The sequence below is a fragment of the Embiotoca jacksoni genome, unplaced genomic scaffold, assembly GCF_022577435.1.
Source record: "Embiotoca jacksoni isolate LCO1_2020_lvr unplaced genomic scaffold, fEmbJac1.0.p SCAF_23, whole genome shotgun sequence".
NCBI classification, from domain to species: domain Eukaryota; kingdom Metazoa; phylum Chordata; class Actinopteri; family Embiotocidae; genus Embiotoca; species Embiotoca jacksoni.
In genome coordinates this window covers 6,974,377-6,996,832 of record NW_027185374.1, presented here as the reverse complement: position 1 = coordinate 6,996,832, position 22,456 = coordinate 6,974,377, and the positions used below count along the sequence as shown (strand labels likewise).

Genomic DNA, 22,456 nt, shown 5'->3' with positions numbered 1-22,456 from the left:
AGCCGCGAGAAGAGTCGCTGCAAAGTCGGACATCATGGCCGAGCTCTAGTAGTGTTTCGCGGTCCGTTAACACGGTTTTAAGTTGGTTACGGGTTGTGTGTGCCGTGTAATTTATTGTTTTGCGTTTGTTCTTGCTGTTTTTTTTTTTTTTTATCTCCCGGGGTTTTTAGCCGTTTTACCGCTCCAGCACGCGGCAGGTAGTCACCGACTTTACTGTTGAGCTGCGCGCGGGGTTAGTGTTGTAAACATTAGCGAGGTAAGAAAAGTGTTAAAAGTGTTCCTGCGAGGATACCACTCGTGTTGACAACAACAATAACCTTCAGCATCTGAGCTTGTTTTCTACAAAACACCGACCTGCTGCACGAGTATCGAACCTGTGAATTATCTTTAGGATCAGCTGTCTATAACCTCGTATTTTCTAAATATCAAGTGAGAGTGCCCGAGAAAGATCTTGCACGGCAGCATCCTAAATCAGGGAGGAGAATTAAAATATAATAACCTGGTAATTTAAGTTTACCAGTTGAGTGACCACAGACGCGACAGATGAGCTGTAGAGTCGTGACAGCACCTGGGAAGAATCACTTCCTGTATCGTTGCTTTTGAACGGCGAGGTTGGATGAGTTTGTTGTTGAAGGTGCTCATTAGTTTGTCCCGCATGTTGTGAAGGAGTTTTGGAGGCTTTGTCCGGGATTGTTGGCAGTTTTGCCAACGTTGTGTTCCCAACCAGATCTGATCCAGATTATTTTAGTTACAGTAGAAATACCACAGTACAAATAGTACAGTACTGTAGTACAAGTTCACTGTAAATTACAGCTATTTAACCATGGAGCATGTCGGACGTGTCTTGGACTTGTTCCACAATGTGAGTTTTAGGAGGGAAGCCACTCACATGGGTCCACCGCCCTGAGACAGCAGGGGGAATTAAAGTGGGATATCTCTGTTATCCCCTTTATCTTTGTTTGTTTTGCTCTGTGTCAGAGCCACACCGAACCCACAGATTTATTTGACATCGATACAAGTCGCTGGGGACATCAGTAAAACCCTGGTCACACATAGTAAGTACACACTGCCAGACTTGTGAAGATATTTTTAATACATGCTCCTCTCACATGCCGAGATATTCGACATATAATTCATGTATGAGGGTTTTTTTTTTCTTCCTGTTTCTTTGTCATGATTTCCAAGCAAGCAAATTAATTTTGAATAATATTTATTATTAGCAGATATTTGTGGGGAAAGTGTCGATGAGTGTATTTTGATGTGTTTGTAATATTTTGCGCAAAAGTAGCTTTGAATTAGCAAACATCTGGACCACAAATGTTTATATTTTAAGTCCCACAGAGGAGCGTGCACCCTTTGCAATAAGCATATAAAACCCTGAGGAATTCGTCAACTCTCCTTTTATAGGTATCACTTTGGTTCTGAAACATTTCAGTAATAAATGATAATGGATGTCCAGTTGTGGCGTTGCTCGCTCCACACCAAAGCACGAGTTAAAGGGCTGAAATTGAAAACTTCAAATAGTATTGACAAGCAGTTCAATTTCTGGAGTTGAATGTCTTCACTCTCACTCTGTGTTATCAGTGAGTCTCAGCAGGGTTTTCTCAGAGCAATGCTTCACTGAGGCTTTTTAAGATTTCATCATTCTGCACTTCTGTATAGATGTTGAGACTTGCTTGAGTGTCCAAATATTGATTGAACATCAAGATCAAAAGAACTAAAGCGCACCAATTTAAATACGGCACGGTGGAATTGGGATGTTTTTCTAAATTTCTACAGGAGATGACTAAGCAGGTGAAGAGGCTGATTCTGGGATACGTCCCTGTGGTTGGTTGGGAACTCTTGACGGGGTGTGGTCACATTCAGGGGTGTAAATAACTTGACTGCTTCTTAGTCCTCTGTTGCTTGTCATGCCGTAATTAAACGTCTCCTAATACCAGTCAAGCAGCAGTCGGAGCTGCTTTCTTGGGCAGTTTAAGACCGATTACAGAGATCTAACCAGAAGACGTGTTGTTGTTGCTTTTCTTTATGATCCTGCAGGGCGAAGATGAAGCCCGCCGTGCCGCTTCTCTGTCTGGTCCTGCTCGCCGTCGCAGGGCCGATACAAGCCCAAGTCAAGACCTTCCTCCTGGATCCTCCCTGGATCCTCCCGAGTCTCAGCCGACCGGCAAACCACAGCCGCATCTTCTACGCAGTGATGTTCGATGCCGGGAGCACGGGGACACGCATCCACGTCTACACTTTCATCCACAGTGACTCAGGTAGCACCGGGCAGCGTTTGTCTCGGATTAGTCCGACCGGTGTGTGTTTTTTTTTTTTACTTTTCTGATGATATCGGCATCCGTGGTGAGCAGCAGGCGAAATCACATGTTTACAGCCGAAACAGCGTCCTGTGAGTCATGTAGATTTCCTGAGAAACACTTCACAAGGCCAATTGATTTACAGCAGAGTAACAAGCTGTTTTGCAGTACTGACTGGTAGATATGGATTGAATTGAAGTGAAGTGAGTATCTATGCGTTCTCTCTGTTCTCACAGCCTCACAGTTCTGGAAAGCTGTTAATTCTCACTTGAGGGAACGTAGGTCATACTTCATTTACTGTTTCAGGAATAATCCTTTTTTTTTTTTTTTGTCAGATTCACGTCAACATGCCTCACCTTGACAACGGGGATATATCGTGCATACGTAGCTAAGCAGATTCAGACCTCTTAATGCTTTTAATAGCCGCTACATTTTTGATGTTGGTGGATCTTGTATGTTTCAGAGGAGCTGCCGGTTTTGGACAATGAGATGTTCCACTCCGTAAAGCCCGGCTTGTCAGCGTATGCTGACTCCCCTGAAACGGTGAGTTCATTGTCAAATCTGATCAATTCTATTGAGTTGAAGGAAAAGGACCTCCGGCTCCACATTATATTCAGTAACACTGCCAATAGCTTCCCTCTGCAGCAGTCACATTGCTAATGAAAGTAAGTGGGAAGTGAGAAAAGAAAAATGACAAACAAGCGAAGATTCAAGCCGCCGCAACTAACTTAACACTTGAAGTGTTTTCTCATCTCTGACCAGTCACCCTGTTGTGAAACGGCCGTCGTGTCCAGTGCTGTTTGGTAGTGACGCTTGTCTCTTGTCTCTAAAGGCCGGACAAACAGTGAGGATGTTGTTGAAGGTGGCGAAGAAGACAGTTCCCCGACTGGAGTGGAAGAGAACTCCGTTGCTCCTTCGGGCCACAGCTGGACTTCGGCTGCTGGTTGCAGAGAAAGCTCGGGCTCTTCTGAACCAGGTAACCGAGACAGGACTGAGATCTCTGAGGTCCTGCTTACACAGCACCAAGGTTCTGCAAAGTGGAGCGCTGCTCCTTATCGTGGGGGAATTGTTGGGCGCTACATTGTCTGACACTTTCATGAGAAAGTACAACCCCTTATCCAGCGAAGCAGCAGGCAGAAGAGGAAAGAACATTTTCGGTGACAAGCAGCGCAGAGACAACGGGGAAAGTATTGTTATCAGAGTGCTGTGAGCTCAGTGTGGAGGGGATAAGATGGGAATGGATAGCCCTGGGGCACCTCGGAAGATAAATGATACTTTATTAATCCCCCCGAGGGAATTAATTAATCCCTTCAAGCGGAGGGCACCTCTGGATGAGCTACCATTACAGTAGATAACATTAGGGCCATTTCCTCCCTCCAGACCCGGTGATCTCATCCTCCCGTTTCTCTCCCTCTCCTCAGGTTCAACATGTGTTTGACGAATCTCCTTTTTTGGTCCCAGACAACAGCGTCAGCATAATGAACGGCACGAACGAAGGTAACGTCTGCCCGCCTTCTGTCCTGACGAGCAACGCATTCGTCAGTGATCACAGCCTCTCACATCCTCTCTGCAGTTATTTTGTAGGTGCCATCGGCGAGCCGTCAGCACTACTTTTCCTGCTCTGTGCAGTTTCCTTGAATCTTTGTTTACTGTAGGCATTTACCTAAATTGCAATAGATTATAGCTGTCTTTTATGATGACACTTACAAAAAAAAATAATGAAAAAGCTCTTCACCGCAAAGTCGGTTTGACCCTGAAAGTCAGTAATTATGTGGTGAAGAAGATGCTTTTGTCTGTTGTGTAATTGATTTGTCAGCATTTCAACCTCCTGTTGAGAATCATAGCTCTTACTTGCATGTGTTTGTACATGTGCTTTTCTGAAATGAACTTTTGTATTCCCCCTGGAGTGACTTGTTTCGGCTTTCTTGGTTTGTTTATTTCCCAATTTTGTAATTGCAGGAATCCTGGCTTGGATAACTGTGAACTTTCTTACAGGTAAGTATCGTAAACGCATTCCTACACAAGACTGCTGAGTATTTTTGTCTGATTGTACAAGAGCTTGTCTTTTCTGTTATTATCTCCTGTTCATCCAAATTTAACTCGGTGCCTGAAATTGTCACGGTGTCTTATTATACAGCCGTGCTCATAAATCGAGGCTGACGGCATGCAGCTGTGAATTCCTCGCCTGAAGGGGATCGCTCTGATCTTTATCACGCTGAACGCTGGGATTTTATACTTTGGCCTTGTACATGTGTACCAAACAGGCCTTTTGAAGATTGGCATCGCAGGTGTAACTGATTAGCTCTCCTCTGTTGTGCTTGCCGGATTAAAATACTTTCAGGTCACCTGAACGCACGAACCAAGAAGACGGTGGGGATACTGGATTTGGGAGGAGGATCCACACAGATCACTTTCCTGCCCAAACTGAGGGTCAGCTGCTTCTTTGAATGTTTCCAGAATGGAATTAGGAGTCTTCAGTGATTAATAACTCACTCTGTCTTTCGCGTTTCACGGCAGAAAACCATTGAAAGTGTTCCTGTTGCCGATTACGTTGCCAGATTTGACCTGTTCAGCTCAACATTTGAATTGTACACTCACAGGTAACAGTTGAATATGAATGCATGTCTAATAAAACTTAAGTCAAATCCTACATTTGAACTTCACGATTTGATGAAATCAGTTCCTGATTTTGGATCTCTTTAATGCCCTTTCTAAGTACTTTACAAGTTTTAAAGCGGCCTACAAATACCACTGACTTTGTTGTAGCTGCAACTTCACTTGAATCGTTTTTTTTTTTAATTAGGAAAGCTTTGAGAATCCGCTGAGTCATTAGGATGTGAATAACAGGCAGACTCTGCTTGTTTGGCCTACTTTCAGAATGACTTGTTTGTTACATGAACAATCTGTCGCTGCTTGGCTTTTGTAACTGCGCAACAATGTTTTGACTCCATCCAGCTATCTTGGAAACGGACTGATGGCAGCGCGACTGGCCACTCTGGGTGCCCTGGGTGCAGAAGGTACATGAAGTAAAGGTGCTCTGCTGCCGTTAGCTGTGGCTCAGCGTCTTCTCCGCATGTCACCGCACAAGCGAATCAGTCCTCCAAGAAGTGTCGAGTGTTCTTTCCTTTTGTTGCGTTTGTCCTTCTTGCCTACCGCTCTCAAAATACAGATAACGAGAGAAAGATGTTTGTTGCGGGAGGTACTTCAAGTCTTCCTTTCTGATAAACAATTGAAGCGATGATGAGTCACTGAAGGGCTTCAGTGAAAATGGTTTTAAATCGGTCTCAGACGTTGGTTACGTTGCTGTTGAAGCAGTTGGAAGATTAAACGGTTCACGTCTGTCACCTCGCAGGGTTGGAGTGGCGGGTTTATAAAAGTTCCTGCCTGCCAAAGAAGTTCAGGGATGAGTGGAGCTTTGGAGGACTAACTTATCAAGTGAGCGGGGACCCTGACGGTAAGATCCCATTTACTCTAAGTATAATAAAATATGAGGAGACTAAATCCAAAGCTCCTGTTTGTTGGGAAGAACGTCTTCAGATTTTTACCTTTTGTTTTTCTGGTGTTTTACTAAACCCCGGCATTTTAAAGTGACTGCAAACAACTGGGGTGAATGAGGTCACGTGATGGATTTGAGCAAACTACACCGCAGGAGATTTAGCGACGGAAGCTAAAAAAAGTCGCAATAAAACCCATTAAAATGGACTTACTTGAATTACACACCATTTCATAGCCGTTTCAACATTAGATGCATAATTTACGCCGGCGTCTCTGTTTTTCTCTGCAGGTTATGCAGGATACAAACTCTGTTATCAGGAAGTACTTAAGGTGGTGAAGGGGATTATTCATCAGCCATACGAGCTCGCAGACAGCAATGTCTTCTACGCATTCTCCTATTATTTTGACAGAGCTGTGGATGCAGGCCTTATCAGTAAGCACACACACACGCACACACCCTTCTGTACACACCTTATATGATTATACGGACCCAGCAGGGTGTTATTACCCATTCCAATGCGAGGCTAGAAAAAAAATGTGAGTCATCTGCACCTGTCTCAGGGGATTTGACGGGCTATAGGTGTGCAGGTATTACAGAAATTACTATGCTCTGCCAGGCCGAGCTGAAAGGCCACAAGCTCTATTATCAGTATTATGGAAACGTGCATGTACATCTGCTCCTCCTCTAATGAATGGTATAGCATTTTAAATGTGAGTGAGATGACCCCCAAGTCCCCCCCCCCCCCCCCGCCCCCTTCTGTTGCAGATGGCGTCCAGGGAGGGACGCTGGAGGTCAGAGACTTCAAGAAGAGAGCCAAAGAGGGTGAGCGGGGCAAAGGAATGCATCAATACTGTGACGGATCTGCAGCTCCCTGTACTTGAGACACAGTGTGCATCTCAATGGGCCTTGTTTCTATCTGAAATCCTGCCTTCCTCCACCTCCTCTCACCAGAATTCAGATAACTGATCATCCAGCCTAACACGCACGCTTTCCCTTTTCTCTGCTCAGTGTGCAATAAGATGACCAAGGACCCTCCCATCAGTCCCTTCCTGTGTATGGACATGACCTACATCACTTGTCTACTCAAGGACGGGTTCGGCTTCAAGGAGAGCACTGTGCTGCAGGTGAGGCAGTATTTATCCAGCATCCGCAGCGTCTCAGGTTGAAGGATGAACCGGAGGGAAGAGACACAAAGGAACATTTCTCTAAAGGTCGTAAAGCTTTTTAAAACCAGCTTTTCACGTTTCAAGTGGTGGAGCCGACTTGCGTTGGATAGATCACGAGTTAGTAACACATCCAAAGACACAAGAACAGTTTAGCTTCGCATTGGTTGTCACCACGTTGCAGAAGGAGGCCGTGACACATCAGCGAAAGCAAACTTGGTCACGTCTGAGCCTTTTATCAACTGGCATTTGTTCAAATGTCATTTTTGAGAATTAATGATACACCTTCACAACTCCATCTAAAAATTATACTGCAAACCTCATGGTAAAGAGCACAATACCTGCTTTCTCCATCATAAAACATGAAGGAAAAGAGGCACAAAAAAAACCCCACACGTGACATTTTTTTTTTTTATTCAGTTTATACAAAAGTCATCTGAGTGATTTGGTGCTTTTTCACCTCCTAGCTGACCAAGAAAGTGAAGAATGTGGAGGCGAGCTGGGCTCTGGGCGCTACGCTGGACCACTTCCACAACCTGAAAATCCACTGAGGAGACGCGAGGAACGGCCACCGGTGACGAGAAGCTGATTCAGGTGGCACTCGCTGACGAACACAAGTGACGTGCACGACCTCGAACACACCCGCTGTTGGTTTCGTGAGGGCAGAACTAACCTCGAGTAATTCTTAATTTGTTTAAAAAAAAAGAAAAAAAAAAGCTGTTATTCTCAAGCGTTAATATATTGCGCTGTAAATGTGTTGCTTTACTCGGAGAACGAGCGAAGCACTGGAGGCTGAATGAGAGATGTTACCAATAGCACGCGGGGTTAATGCAACTCGGGGCATTACTGGATACCCAATTAGTTTGAGATGGATGTTTCTGTTGTACTCCGGCTGATAAACAGGTGGTCTGGCTTGTCAGGCTGGTTGTTCTGCGTTTACATGCAGCACTGCCATGTGCTGTGTTTTGGAGTACTTTTTTTTTAATGTCAAGTGTTTTGTTGTGAGTAATACAGATAATCGGGTACACGTGTCACAGTTGGCGCACTTTAATTTGACAGTCAGATGCACCTTTTGAGGTTTTCATTAAGAGACTGCGTTTCACTTTCAGACTTGCGTTTATAATGGTAATGCACATAACAACGCGTGGTCATTATAGTTTCACAAACTTTTAAAAACCCGTCTCGGTATTTCTTTGGGAGTTTTTGTTTTTCAAAAAAGGTGAGGAAAAATGTTGCTTGTACAAACTTTGCCATTTCACACTTGAAAATAAAACCATCATTGGTTGTTAATTACAAATATCTACAAGGGTTAAAGTCTGATTCATCTCTTTACAAATAGACGTCTATGTTTAGTCCTCTGTGACCGTCAGTCCAGCGCTGCTGAAACGGGCAGTGCGTGATGTTTGTCGAGATGTCCCGACTACAGCAGAGCAACCACATCTTCTCCATATGCGTGGCCTTCCGTTGCCATGGTCACCAGCTCATGCGGCTGAGAGAGAACGACCACCGAGTCCGCCGAACCTGTAGGAAAGGACGCAAACACAAAGGCAAGTTCAAAGAGGAACACTACCCCTTAACGTGAATGTCGTCGCAGTGACTTGTTATTCACCAACGGTGAGGTGGAGCTATATTTGCCGCATATATCAGGAATTTCTGCCTATGAACAGATAAATTTGCCCTTTTAGCTTCTGCAGGCAATCATGCCGTGGCTGCAACGGTCCGAGCAAAGTGGCCCAGATGTCTCTCCCATCTCTCGCCTCCTCCTCCTCCTCCTCCTCCAGCTCCGTCAGGGGGATCCCAAGAAGGGAGATGAGTATAATCCTCCCAGGACAACCCGGGTCTGCCCAGTTGCCTGCTCCCGGCACATTTCTAGCCATCCAGGTGGCGTCCCGGTCAGACGCCTCGACCACCTCGGCCGGCTCCTTTTCAAAGGAAGAGCGGTTTTACTCTTTTTGCTTCTCTCCATCCTCGCCCTCGTTCTTTCAGCCACCAACGGAGCTCACGATCAGAGGTGGAGGAAGGAGCGTAGATCGACTTGCTCATCGCTCCCGTCTGCGGCCACTCGTGAACCCCGAGATACTTGGGACTGCTCCTTTCGCCGCCCGCTGCGGGCGAGCCACCGTTTTCTGTTTTTAGAGCACCGTGGCGTCAGATTTGGAACTGATCCTCGTCTGAGCTGCTCCGCGCTCAAACAAAACCACCGCAGCAGACTCGGCGTCACAGCCCGGTGAAGCCGGCGGGGCCACATCATCGGCACAGAGCAGGGAGGCAGCACCGAGGTCACCAAACAGGAAACACTCCAGCCCTTAAGATCCTGACCATGAAGATCAAAAACGGAAACGGGGACGAGGTGCAACTTTGTAGGAGTCCCAACGTGCGCAGGGAACGTGCTCGACTTCCTGCCGAGTATGCAGATACAACTCTCGCATCGGTTACAAGGTTTAACGATACGAAACCGGACACTATTACGCACGGTAAGCTGCTGCAGCTTTTTTTCCACGCAGGACCAAAGTTGGTCTGAAAGCGAGCCAGACATCCGCTACAGAGGCCAGTGGACAAATCAACCGTGGAGCGACACCTTCCGCTGACGGTGGAACAGAACTGTAGAAATCTGTTCAAATCTAAAATACATCAGAATAAACCAAACGCAAACATAGCAGCCATATTTTTTTTACACCCAAAGACAACACGAACAAAGATATTTGCCAAAATATAACTTCATTTAAGAACCCGTCGCCTTCGTCCCCCGCTGACGATACTGTACATGTGACGGAGCTCCTGCTGCTCCGTCCTGAATTCGACAGGCAGCAGCGTTACACTCGTGAACGAAGCTCGTTCAGCTGTCAGACCACCACGAGCAGAACGGGGCATCAGCGAAGGGACGCGAGGAGTGAATTTCAGCGTGCGGTGGTGAAACCGTCTGCTTGCGATCGCCGACGTGTGTTTGGCGAAGATTTTTTTTTTTTTTTTTTTGTGACCTTTTGAGTTGTGACTATTTTACATCACTTTCAGAAAGGTTGCGCAACGAGTCACGTTACATAAAGTAAAAGTATGGTTTAACTTTGGCAATTGCTATTTTTAAAGTGTTTTAAATCCGCAGACTGTTGCCTGAATTATTGAAACATCCTAAATACAACGTTTCAGGGACAACACGAGAGATCTAGACTGCCAGAGTGACAGTGGTTACCAAAAAAAAAAACCCAAAAAAACCTGAACAGGACATCAGTAACTTGACACGTCTGCCATGAACAGGACGTCAGACGAGGGATTACTGCAGCGCTCGGTGTGTTATTATTCCATCTCCCCCTTTCATCTGCTGTCTTTTCTCTTATCGTGTACGTTTTAACACCTACCTGGTGATCGCAGCATGGCGTGATGAAGATTCATGGGTTCCACGGTTGTTGTCATGGTGACCATACTGTCTCCGTTCTCGCCGTCCGCCTCCAGCAGGCTGCTTTGTGTCAGAGCTTCTCCTGTCACAGGACATCAGAGTTTCATTTATTTATTTTTTTTGTGTGTGGTTTTTCTTTTCTCACACGTCGACACAAAAGAAGCACAACCGTCGTTCGTCTTCATCGGAGCCAGACTTACAGACAACAAATGTCCGACACTGGCTGTCAAGGCAACCGTCGTGTCTTGATGGTTGTAAGTGTGAGAAATTCATGTTCAAAACTGCACTCGTTACTAACTTCCTCAGTCGGCTTTTGACCACTGCATCAAAGTGTTGTTGTTTTTTTTTGCCGTTGTTGGTTTTGTAGTTATTCCAACAGTTTAATAATTAATCCCCTCAATCTGTGTTGTATAAATAAGACCAAAAAAAAGTACCAGTCTGTTGTGAAGCTGCGTCTTCCTTTGCTCTGTTTTAGAAAAGACCGGCCTCTTTGGGGAGGCTGACCCGAATAAATCTGCTGTTTATAATTAGAGTTTTGGCAGCGTTGCCTCCGTGGTGAATCAGCTGCGGTGCTTCCCGCCGCGGCGGAAATGTGACAAGGAGGCGAACGGATCCGTCTGCTGTCATTGTTTCATGCTAAAAATGAATTTAAGCTTATTTTGTACAATTAGTCCAGATGCTGGAATGTGAAGAGCTCATTGAAGGATGTTTTTAATCTGAAGACGACCTGAAAATGATCCTGAGAATAGAGACGGGTGGGGGGGGGGGGGGGGGGGGAGTACATTTCCCTCGGCTGCAGTGGGAGATTTACTCAAGTATTCACTCCTTTGTCTCAGTGAAGGCAAAAAAAAAAAAAAGCTTTGAAATAAAGCAAGAAATTTTAACGTGGCGATTACAGACTTCTCAGAAGAATCGGACCTCATCACCGGAAGCCTAACGGACCTGTTTCTGCAGAGGAGTCGTGCTGTGTCTGCTCTTTTCTTTTCTTTTTTTAAGATATGTACCGTCTCAAACAATTCAACCACTGGCCCTCAAGAATACAAATTTGAGTGACTTCATTTTTAAGGGCCAAAAGTCATTAATAATTCAAGAAATGTTCCCAAATGTAACTTAAACTAACAGCAGCTCCACACACATTTTTAAAATGTATGGGCTGCTTCGAGCAACATAATCCGAGGATTAGCATATCCACCTACCACACTGGGTGGGTGTGTGTATGTGAGTGTATGTGTGAGAGAGAGAGAGAGAGAGAGAGAGAGAGAGACCTGTTTCTCTGCCGAGTCCTTCCTCTCCATGTCTCTTCCTCATGTGGACGTTCCTGCTGCCGGACTGAGAGAACGTCTTCCCACAGATGCCACACAGATGAGGCTTCTCACCTGGGAAAAAAACACGCACACGCACACACACACACACGCACACATCTCATCCTCTGAGCTGATGCAGGACACCATCTCTTTAAGGCTCATGTGGAATGTAGCACCTTAATTAGAAAAAAATAAAAATAAAAATGAAAGCCCCGTGCTGAGCAGCTGTAAACTCGTTCCCACTCACCAGAATGTACGAGCATGTGTTTTCGTAGACTGGAATACTCTGCAAAGGATCGCCCACAACCATCTGCCTCGCACAGAAAAGGCTTCTCTCCTGAAAAGCGCCACACATACGTACACATCGTTTACCTCCACAGCACGAGGGCCGAATTAAAACGCTCTTTGTTTTTGTCGGCGATGCGCCGACACGATCGGACCGAAACGGTCCGACGCACTCGGAGCGTCACGGCAGAGCAGGCCGTGCAGCTGTTGTGTTGTTTGCGGGAGCCGTGAACAACAAGGAATAACCTAAATAGGTCAGCGGCAGCTCCTGGAAAGCTGCTCCTCCAGACACACGGGCCGAATACAGTGTAACCGACCCTCAGGCGGAGCAGGCCATCAAAAGTCTTGACGTTACCCTGAATAAAATATGACCGAGTAGTTTTACTGATTGCAGCGGTGAAATGGAGGCGCCGCCGCTGCCGAGTCGTCAAATCTCCAGCCCCGACTGCACCGAGGAAGCATTAAGCCCGAGTCGGTTATTGCTTGCGGCCAGTTCGGGCTTTACTACGCCGGTATCTCCCTCTTCCCACCTGTGTGTATGCGCCTGTGGTTCTTCAAGTTTCCAGCGGTGGTGAACCTCTTGCCACAGTTCTTCTCTTTGCAGATGAAGGGCTTCTCGCCGTTGTGAGTCCTCATGTGAACCTGGAGCCTCTGCAGCACGTAGAAACTCTTCCCGCAGCCTTCGGCGCCGCACCTGAACATTCGGTCGTTCCTGGGAGGCGAGATAACCGAGCAGAACAAACCTCAGCGTCTCCATGTTTTTTTATATATATATATTTATAGTGAATGGTAATTATTACATTCCCAGTTAAAAGTTCACTGTTTCAGTGCAGTGACGTCATTTTGGACGAAGGTAGTCGTTAAAATGTTAAATATCTGGCCTCCGTTACACATCTCTGTCACGAGTGTTTGACTCCGCATTTCAGTGAGTGTATTAATATCAGGATTTCTTTTACTTCCTAATATCGACAGAAGCCTGAAAAATCCAGTATTGGTCGGGCCCTGGTATTTTTTTGCACCTCATCTATCAAAACGATCCATTATTGATCCCTTTATAGACATTTTGTGATGGAGTCACAGAGCGGTTAGACAACGGAGGTCACAGGGACACAGCGTCTTGCTTCAGGACACTTCATCAGGACAAAAGACTCATTACATTGACAACATTTCTAAAGCTGTTATATTTTTATCAAAACTTTGTTTTGAACCATTTGATGTCAGGCTGAAGTTGGCAGACACAGAGATCTTGTGTGGGCTGAGTGAAGTGTAGAGCAAGTCCGTTATTATTTATATATTTTACTAACTATGATGACTTATAAATTACAATTGATTTTTCTATGAAACGGCTCAACAAATCCCCCAGATATCCTGGTGCAAAGTTGATCAAACGTTTGAGTGGTTGTTTGATACCGACGTGTTCAAAAGGCTGGAAACAAGGCGAGACTATTTAATTAGTATTTCTCTCGGATTCTTCCAGTGTTATACAACAAGTCCTGCTTCTCATTGATATTACTATTTATGTTGTAGATAATAAAACATCTCAAATTCAGAGGGTGAAAATGTTTTTTTGGCCCTATTTTATTCATTATGAATTGGTAAGCCCCGGTAAGCCCCGGTATTTGGCTTGGAACTCTTTAGGAGGGGCAGAGAGTCGATTGTATGCGTGATAATTCAGAGCTTATGTGTGCAACGACTGGTGTTGTGTGTTGTGAAAGTTGGAAGCCTGCAAGCTTAAATTATTATTTTTCAGTTTGAAGAATTTATCCACATTTGCGAAAATGGAAATCCCCCTGCTGAGAGTGAGTGAGTGAGTGAGTGAGTGAGTGAGTGAGTGTGAGTGAGTGAGTGAGTGAGTGAGTGTGTGTGTGTGAGTGAGTGAGTGAGTGAGTGAGTGTGTGTGTGTGAGTGAGTGAGTGAGTGTGCGTGCGCGCGCGAGTGAGAGTGTGTGTGTGTGTGTGTGAGTGAGTGCGTGCGAGTGTGCGTGCGAGTGAGAGTGCGAGTGAGAGTGTGAGTGAGTGTGCGAGTGTGTGTGTGCGTGCGTGAGTGAGTGTGCGAGTGAGAGTGAGTGTGCGAGTGTGTGTGCGTGCGTGCGAGTGAGAGTGAGTGTGCGAGTGCGAGTGAGTGTGCGAGTGTGTGTGCGTGCGTGCGAGTGAGAGTGCGAGTGAGAGTGTGAGTGAGTGAGTGAGTGAGTGAGTGAGTGAGTGAGTGTGTGTGTGTGTGTGTGTGTGTGTGCGTGTGCGTGCGTACCTGTGTGTTTTGAGGTGGTACTTGAGATGAGCCGGCCAGGTGAACGTCCTGCAGCAGCCCTCGAACGAGCAGCGCAGGATCTGCTTGGCGAGCGGGCGGCCGGTTCGAGACGGCAGCTCTCGCTTGTCCCCTTCTGCCGTCAGGCCGTGTGTGTGGTCACCTAGGCAACCGGGAGAGGACAAGTGAGCGGGGCTCCGCAAAAAAACGATCCAGGAGAGCCAGGTGGCCGGCCTCTGGAGCCCGACTCCATAAAAGCTAATCATCGCTCACCGACCGAGACCTTCCCAACAACTGCGGCCAAAAGAAAACAAGCCAGAGCTGAGTGCAATCGCTCCCTTTTAACCCGACCACGCTGCTCCGCCTGCAACACTTCTAACTGGACCAATTTGGCTCGTGGCGTGCCGGCACCTATAACCGATACCCGACTGCTGAGGGAAAGTTGTCTAATCTAATGGGACTTAGCGGGAGGGCAGCCGTTACCGAGGAGCTTCAGTCCCACACTGAACCCACTGTCACTCATAAACAGCTTTACTTGCTCCACCTTAATGGAAACGTAACCAAGTCAAAAGATACACGCAGGAAGAACATAACGCCTTCGCTGAGATCTGAACATATCTACACGATGACCCGAGGTCAGCCACAAACACACGAGCAAAGGGTTGCGGGAAAACAACGCACGTGCTTTACATCCAGGAAGGAAGCGCTCGAGGAGATTTCCTCCACCTCCGTGTTTCAAAACAGACAACATGCAGACTTTGAGACACTTTTCTGACGTTCTCGTTAAACAAGACGGCGGGTGCAATAAATGCTTCTTGCGCATGATCGACACGCAGAAGTGTGGGGAAAACCGTTTCGGGGGCTGTGGTATCCTGCCGGGGGAAGTCCGTCCGTCGCCCGCGTTAACTTTAAACGCAGCGAAGAAGTTCAGCGTTCAACATTTTACCGGTTAAATGCGGAGCCGGCGTCGCGCCGTGATCTGCGACCCGATCGCGACTCTCGGCCGCTCCGCACGTTATTGTGACCGATACTGCGTGCAGTGCTGCGATCGCCGTTTCCGATCAGCAGCTATCGAGAGAATTTCTTGGCTGCGAGCAGTTGCCGGGCAACCAGCGGCGACCGCAGGAAGGTGCCGGAGCTCGCAACGAAATGGGCAACACGCTGCGGGCCCCCGTAAAACGTCGAGAGTCGACGGGGTTATGTTGATAACGGCACATTGAAATTAGGAACCTCGGAGTGGTATCGTCTACTCATCTTAACTCTTGTGGCACAAAAGCAAATAAGAATATCTGAGGAAGCATCAGTTATTCTCCTCTCCTGACTTCGTAGTTCGTGCTCTGCTGCCGAGTCTCTCCTTGAACTTGTGTCCGTCTCTCGGGCTCTCATGACTAAATGCACATTTACAAGGGAAAGGCTCGGCACTTATTTAAACTAGAGGGGTCTCGAAGCCCTCTACATGTCGCCTCTCCTTCGCACGCGGACAGAAGGACCGGCACATTAAGCCGCCAACTTTGCACCGAGCGGGCAACCCGCTCGACCGTCCGAGCCGCAGACGCTCCTGTAAATCATCCCGGCTGCAGCAGGACCGTAACGTGCCGGGCGACCGATGCGTTCACGGCGACGTGACGTTCCCGGCCCCTCCTGGAGATCCGCTCGTCAGGCTTGTAAATCTGCGCAGACGAAGCTGCGAGTTCATTTTGATTCAGGGACTTATAAGATGAGAAGTGTTGCGTTTTCGTCTCGTCGCTGACCTCGTTTCTCTTCTCTCTCTCTCTCTCTCTCTCCGTCTTTGATGTGAGCGGGCCGGCTAATCTTCCCGGAGAGAGACGCGCCGCTTCCTGTACGCAGCCTCGTTTTCTCATCTTGCCCTCATCGTAAACCTGAAGTTACACGACGCGTCCCGTCAGCAGCGAGACAATACGGTGTTATGAAAAGCCTCACTGACGGTAAAAGTAAAAGCAAAGACCTCTAAAAACATCTCAATGAGACAAGGTGACTTTACCGTTGCTGACGCTCGCAGCTCTGGCGTCCTGGCTGGCCTTGGCGTCTCGCGCCAGCTGCGCCCGCGTGGCAGCGATCAGGCTGTCGTGCGCCAGCTCCTGTACCCGCAGATACCAGGGAGCGCTGCCGTCGATCCCGTAGTCCCCCGACGAGACCCCCTCATCGTCGTCGTCGCCGGCGCCGTCTGCGGCGAAGATCAGGGACTCCGAGGACGCTGTGATGCCTGAGAGTGGGAAGGAGACGCAGAGGGAGGATCACCGCGGAGCGGAAGGAGACCAATGACCCGAGTCCCCGTAGGTCGCGTTAACGTCCTCCCGCCGGCAGCGCGGGTTTAATGTCCTGGCTTTATTCTGAACGGGGGGTGACGCGAAGCTCGCCAGCAGACACACGTACTTAAAAAAAAATAATAAAAAATGTTTTTTTTAAAAAGCAATCAATCCTTTGTATAGACATAACAAAAGATGAGTGATTCTGTCCGCCGCAAAGTCTTTTTTTATCCTTCACGTCGCTCGCCGAGTCTCAGACAGAACGCGGCGAACGGCACAAAAGGTGGATGACGAGGGACCAAAATGAATTTTCTGACTCTGCCGCCGAGGCCCGATGAACCGGGAGGACGAGCCTGCCAACGATCGTTTCTCCGAGCCAAAATAATTCACAGCTTCTCCCTGAAAATGTGTCACCCCATTTCTTTTCCGCGCTGCGTCGAGCGAAGCACAAAGTTCAAGACAACAGAACAGATTTAGACCTTTAATATGAAACTTTTTTTTTTTTTTCTTCTTTCCATTTGGGGCACAGCTGAATATTATTTTGCTCATTGATTCATCTGTAAGTTAGTTTTTTTTTTAAGAACCGTTTGATCTGAGGATGTCAACAAAAGAATCCCTGATCCGACAGTCACTTTCATTGTTGCAGCAGCAGCAGCAGCGTCTGCTAACCTGATGCTACGGGAGGAAAACCTTTTTCCTTCCTCTTTTGTGAAGTCTAGGCGTGTGACTGGCAGCCGATGAGGAACCTGACAGGTCTTTATTGTGACTTCACCGGCCTACACAGGCAGAGGCAGTCGTCTGGGACCGTCTGAAGCATTTACATCGGAGGAAGTAACACGTCAGCGGAGCGAGTGATGTCACGATTACTCAAACGCCGGCAGCTCGGTGATCGGCGGCTGTGCAGTTCGGACTCTGCGTGCAGATGTCAGTTTTACCTTTGGCGAGGTTCAGCAAGACGTAGGAGGTGCTGTCGGACTGCTGCAGGTCATGGAGGATGGGCGGGGGGCTGGGCGAGGCCCGCGGGTGAGAGTGCGCCTGGACCACCAAGGCGCTTCGCTCCGAAACACCTCCGAACTCCGACAGGGAGGGAGAACTGTTGGGCTCATGGCTCAGGCCTCCGTCTGAAGAGGAAACCGTGTTTGCGCTTAATGAAACAACAAGTTATCTGTGAATCAGCTCCAAAATCACCCGCGACATTTTTACCGGGTTTGGCGGCAACGGTGTTATCGATCTAATGGCTCGAACGGTGTGTTTGTGTGTGTTCACAAGACTTCAAGGACGCACGCAATGCAATCCGGTAACTTAACAGTGGATATAATAATACATTTATACATGATTAATGTTCTATCTGCACGTCTTTTTTCAAAAGTGGAGAAACAGAAAACAGAAAAGCTGTGGATGCTTGGAGTATCGTTAACAAGTGCAGTGAGCTGAAGCTCGTCAAATTTGAAGAATACGGGGCTTAAAGTAATTCAACACGTTTGCAAAGCAAAAGCGAATCTTGAGCTGAAGAGTGAAGAGATGTTGTGAGACTTGGAGAATGTCCAGACACCTCCAACATCAACTTGAAAACGGACTTTTTGTTTTCAACGTATTCCCTCTACACTGCTGCACTTGGATAGAGAAGAAAAAAAAAAAAAAAAAAAAAGAGGCAAATGTAATAAATGACTGGCTGTCACTTATGCATTTAAAAGGAGAACCGGTTCCAATCGCAGACAAAGGATTCACTTTATCGTCACTTTTGTAGTGATTCTGAATTTTGCCCATTCTGTTTATTTATAGAGGAGAAGATCCAGAAACTGCTGAGCAGAGAAGTTTCTCACTGCACACATTTAACCGCTCGGCTCTCCGACAGTTCAGCTTTTGCCAAGTTGTTGTTCTTTTTTCATTTCAAATACTTCCAAAATGCAGCAAATATTAATTAAATACAAAACTCTTCCAAGGCTTTTTTTTTTTTTACGACCGCTTTGTCATAAATTACAGAGATTGGAGAGTAAAAGCACAGACTGTTGGTTACCGGTCTGGACAGTGGAGGTTTCGTTTGTGGGAATTCTTGCTCTGTGATGATGTCACAAGGACAGATACAGGAGATCATTCCTGATACAGGAGATCATTCCTGATACAGGAGATCATTCCAGATACAGGAGATCATTCCTGATACAGGAGATCATTCCTGATACAGGAGATCATTCCTGATACAGGAGATCATTCCTGATACAGGAGATCATTCCTGATACAGAAGATCATTCCTGCCGACCGCAATAAGTCTGTACAATAACTCACCTCTGGCCAAATCCATCACACAACAATAACACTGTCGTCTGTGTTTCTTGGTTGTTTGTATATAATATATATAGATATATACACTGTACTGTATATACTGTGCATTTTATTTTATATTTAATATTTTTTACTGCTATTTTATTGCTTTTTATTATTCTATTATTATCTTATTGCTTCCTGTATGCTGCTGTAGCGGAAAAAAAAAAGTCCCCTCGGGGATTAATAAAGTAACTACCTAACCTATATTACAACTATAAACTATGTGGCCTGCAACTAAAAAAAAAAAAAAAAATTCAAACAAAAAGAGGAGCGGTGCAGTGTGAGAGAAAATGTGTCAGCTCGGTGCTCTGTGGCGGAAAGGGCAGCTGCAGCAGCAGCAGCAGCGAGTGTCAGCTGACCTGTGAGCTCCAGCGGGCTGCACAGGGAGCTCTCCACCGGAGCCAGCAGAGGCAGGCAGGAGTGTTTGGACTCGGAGTCCTCCAGACTCTGCACCAACGGGATGGAGGCGTTCTGCACAAACTGCACCAGCAGCTGAGGGGAGGAAAACAATCATGATGATGATGATGATGATGATGATGATGTATTGTCAGACAAGGTGGAAACGTTTTCTTGGTAATGACTTGTGTTCACTGTCCAGGACACACGATTAGGATCGGTGACAAGTTATCGGGCAGCCTTCAACACGTTATCAGGACAAGGGCTGAGATTAGTAGAGGGGAAAAAAAGAGGGTCATTTAGGGAAAAACCTTTACAGGGAGGCGAGGGAGGAGGGAGGAGGGAGGAGAAGCTCCGGTGAAAGATGGGAGCCCGGACATGATGGAAGATCTTACCTCTGGTTTGGAGTCGAGCTCATCAGAAAGCATGGGTCCCCCCTGTGTGTGTGCGTGTTACCTGGAGATTAAAACAACAACACGGAGACGTCACAGGCGCCCGCCGCTGTGCTCGGGAACTGGCTCGAGTCTGATCGACAACGACCGACGTACCTCAAACGGGACCTGCTGAACGGGACGCTCTGTCGGTCACGAGCTGCAGGTCATCTTGGGAGTCAAACCCATCACACGAGAGCTGCGGTTGACAACAAGGCAAAAAAAAAAAACAACTATCAGGTAAACAAACAAACACTGCAAGTGTGAGGAAAACAAACAAACAAACAAACAAACAAACAAACAGCGTAGATAAATAAAGCTCGGCGGCACCGCGTCAATCTGAACTGTTGTGGACGAAGCGGGCAGATGACAGGCTGCCTTGTTATCTTAGCTTTTAGCTGGGTTAGCGGCGGAGCGCGAGCTACTCGGGCCGGTTTCTCAAACGACAGGGGCCCCCCCCCCCCCTCCTCCTCCTCCTCCTCCACCCCCCACTTCCCGCCGTTTAACCGGGCCGCGGGCGGTACGCGGGTGTGAATTTAATTCCCTTAGACGCGCAGTAACACGAGAGCGGTTCCTTTACCTCGCGGTGGTCGTGTAACTGCGAGTAACTTTGGCTGGAGAATCGTGTCAAAACAGAGCGGCAGGTTTCGTTCTACGGAATCCCGGAAGGAACGATGTTGGGGGGGGGGAGGACTTCCGCGTTTCTCGCCCGACGATTAACTGTCACTGGCGCCACCCAGCGGTCGAAACGGAAAACTACACGAAACTGGGAATTTAGCTGTAATCGCCGATTTAAAATATATATACTGTATGTATGTATATTTGCTCTTTGGTTAAATTATATATCTTTGCAAAAGAGTTAAGATGAAAAAGAGACAGGATGTCTGTTTTTACCATTAAAAATAAGAGATGTACTGATTTATTTTGCTTCTTACTGATCTTTTAATATTTACTGCATGATAATATCATGTCTGGTATTTATTTTTATGACATTTTAGATAGTACATAGGTTTTCGGCTGTAATACATACTTCAACATGCAGTTGGTCTAATAAAACAATTTTAAAGTTTGAGTTGTACCCTGAAGCGAATGAAACAACTTCCTCTGCAGAGTAATAGACAGGCTTTATGGATCTAAAATACAATCCCTGTTTGCAGAGTACACATTGTTCAGTGTTTGTGTTGCTTACCAGTGCCTATTGGAACAAAGGTTTCTATTTGCTTTTTCTCCATTTGTGAGTGAAATTGGTGAGTGGAAAAACTCCTAAATTAAACATTTACTGTTCCTAACCTCTAATCTATCCAAGACTTTTTTAATTTTGGACCCCGGTAACAGAAACTGTTGTCTTTAAGGACTGTGGACAGCAGTCCCATTCATTTTGACACATTTCACTTTAAAAAAAAAAAAAAAAAAAACAGCTGCATAAAATCACATCCAACAGGAGCATCTTCTTTGGAAGGACATTTATTACACAAGCAACAAGTCTTGAATTTAAAATGTACAAAAAGAGCCCTAACGCCTGTTACATCAAACCCTTTATCAATCTTAGCTTCCTGATCTTTGATTGGTATACATAACTGAAGTGTCATTATTTAGAACAAGTCTTATGGCAAGTCTCAGGAGTATTTCAACCACTTTCAGCATTTCCACTTTTAGAAAAGAAAAACACTACATTCAGTCTGCATAATTCCACTAAATGACTCCATAAAGATTTATTTTTTTTAAACTATTATTTATGTAATGATCATTTTTCCATCACTGTTGGGAGGTGCACCACAGGAAAACGTTCAGCATCTTTACAATGAAAGAAGGCAGACTGAAATGCACGAAGAAATCAAAGCTGCCAGTATTTAAAAAAAAAAAAGAAACTCAAAATCCAGTGTTACAAAATTGTCCTACATTTAAAAGCAAAAGCAGTCTTTCTTTCTTTTTTCAATTCTCATCTTGTTTTGACATTCGAACCAGAGAATAGAAGTAACGTGATCGTGCCACGACGTCCGTGAGACAGAATTTACAACAGCAGTAACAGAGAGACTTTGTGGTTTTGATACAGTTCAGTCAATAAATAATCCGCCACATGAACAAGAGCCAAGAGAGAGCAACCGTGTGGATCCGTGGAAACAAAAGCAGATTTTCGATCACACCGAGCTGATGGTGATCACGTCGGAATAAATAAATAACTGGCAGCGAAGACGGAGAGCTCTCGGAGACGTTGGACACTTGTTGTGCTATTTGCAGCCAAAACTTTGCTGATCTTTTTGTTCCATTTCAGTATCGGTGAAGATTTACAGAGCGTACAGTGAACCGATCGCCATTCATACCAGGGATATTTTGCATCTGATTAAAAGGAGTTCAGCTGAAATCCGTGAGGTAAATTATGCGAAAGACGTCTTCTTGGTCGACGGACGGAAAGAAAAGGACATTTTGTACCGGTTAGTTTTTTTTAGTTAAGAGCGTTTTGTTTGCAGACAAGGCAGAAGGCCGAAATGGTGCCAGCAATCCGTCCCGGCTCGAGTGTCTTAATAAGACCTTCATTGAGCACACGTGGTATTCCAACTCGTCCATTACAATAATAGAAGGACAGAGTACAACCGTATGAAAAGTCACGAGACTATGTCTCTTTCCCATCCATCAAAAGTTATTCAGCATCGAGAAAACTGTGACTCCAAAACCTTGATTTGAGACCAAACAAAAGATTTGCAGCTCTTGAGTTTCACACGCTTGAGAAATGCCGATCATAGCATGTCAGAATTTCTATTTTTCTTACACACAAACATAAAAATGCCTTCATAAATGGATTGTGGGTCTTGTGAACATCGACTGGGTTTAAATCACACAATACATTCAACTCGTGTAG

The 22,456-nt window shown here is 46.2% G+C and overlaps 2 protein-coding genes across 3 annotated transcripts; one reads left to right on the top strand and one right to left on the bottom strand.

The window, feature by feature from the left end:
* The first annotated feature begins 11 nt into the window (after positions 1–11).
* On the top strand, positions 12–8,256 carry LOC138203569 (ectonucleoside triphosphate diphosphohydrolase 5-like). Of its 2 annotated transcripts, none has more exons than XM_069158540.1 (15): positions 12–256; positions 979–1,055; positions 2,041–2,261; positions 2,764–2,843; positions 3,133–3,276; positions 3,722–3,797; positions 4,260–4,295; positions 4,642–4,730; positions 4,818–4,900; positions 5,256–5,317; positions 5,653–5,754; positions 6,085–6,228; positions 6,562–6,618; positions 6,805–6,920; positions 7,427–8,256. In XM_069158540.1, exons 3-15 carry the CDS (start codon positions 2,048–2,050, stop codon positions 7,508–7,510), a joined length of 1,287 nt encoding a protein of 428 aa, XP_069014641.1. In that variant the 5' UTR covers positions 12–256; positions 979–1,055; positions 2,041–2,047; the 3' UTR covers positions 7,511–8,256. The 2 variants fall into 2 exon arrangements, with proteins under 2 accessions (XP_069014641.1, XP_069014640.1); XM_069158539.1 differs by having other exon boundaries at positions 12–862.
* Positions 7,289–20,280, bottom strand: znf410 (zinc finger protein 410). The gene is made up of 12 exons (XM_069158538.1): positions 20,180–20,280; positions 19,717–19,798; positions 19,564–19,624; positions 19,132–19,264; positions 17,386–17,571; positions 16,186–16,407; positions 14,187–14,346; positions 12,470–12,651; positions 11,902–11,991; positions 11,616–11,726; positions 10,313–10,432; positions 7,289–8,480 (listed from the first exon to the last, which is right to left on the bottom strand). The coding sequence occupies exons 3-12, from the start codon at positions 19,594–19,596 to the stop codon at positions 8,380–8,382; spliced, it is 1,338 nt and encodes a 445-aa protein (XP_069014639.1). The 5' UTR covers positions 19,597–19,624; positions 19,717–19,798; positions 20,180–20,280; the 3' UTR covers positions 7,289–8,379.
* Positions 20,281–22,456: the final 2,176 nt, after the last annotated feature.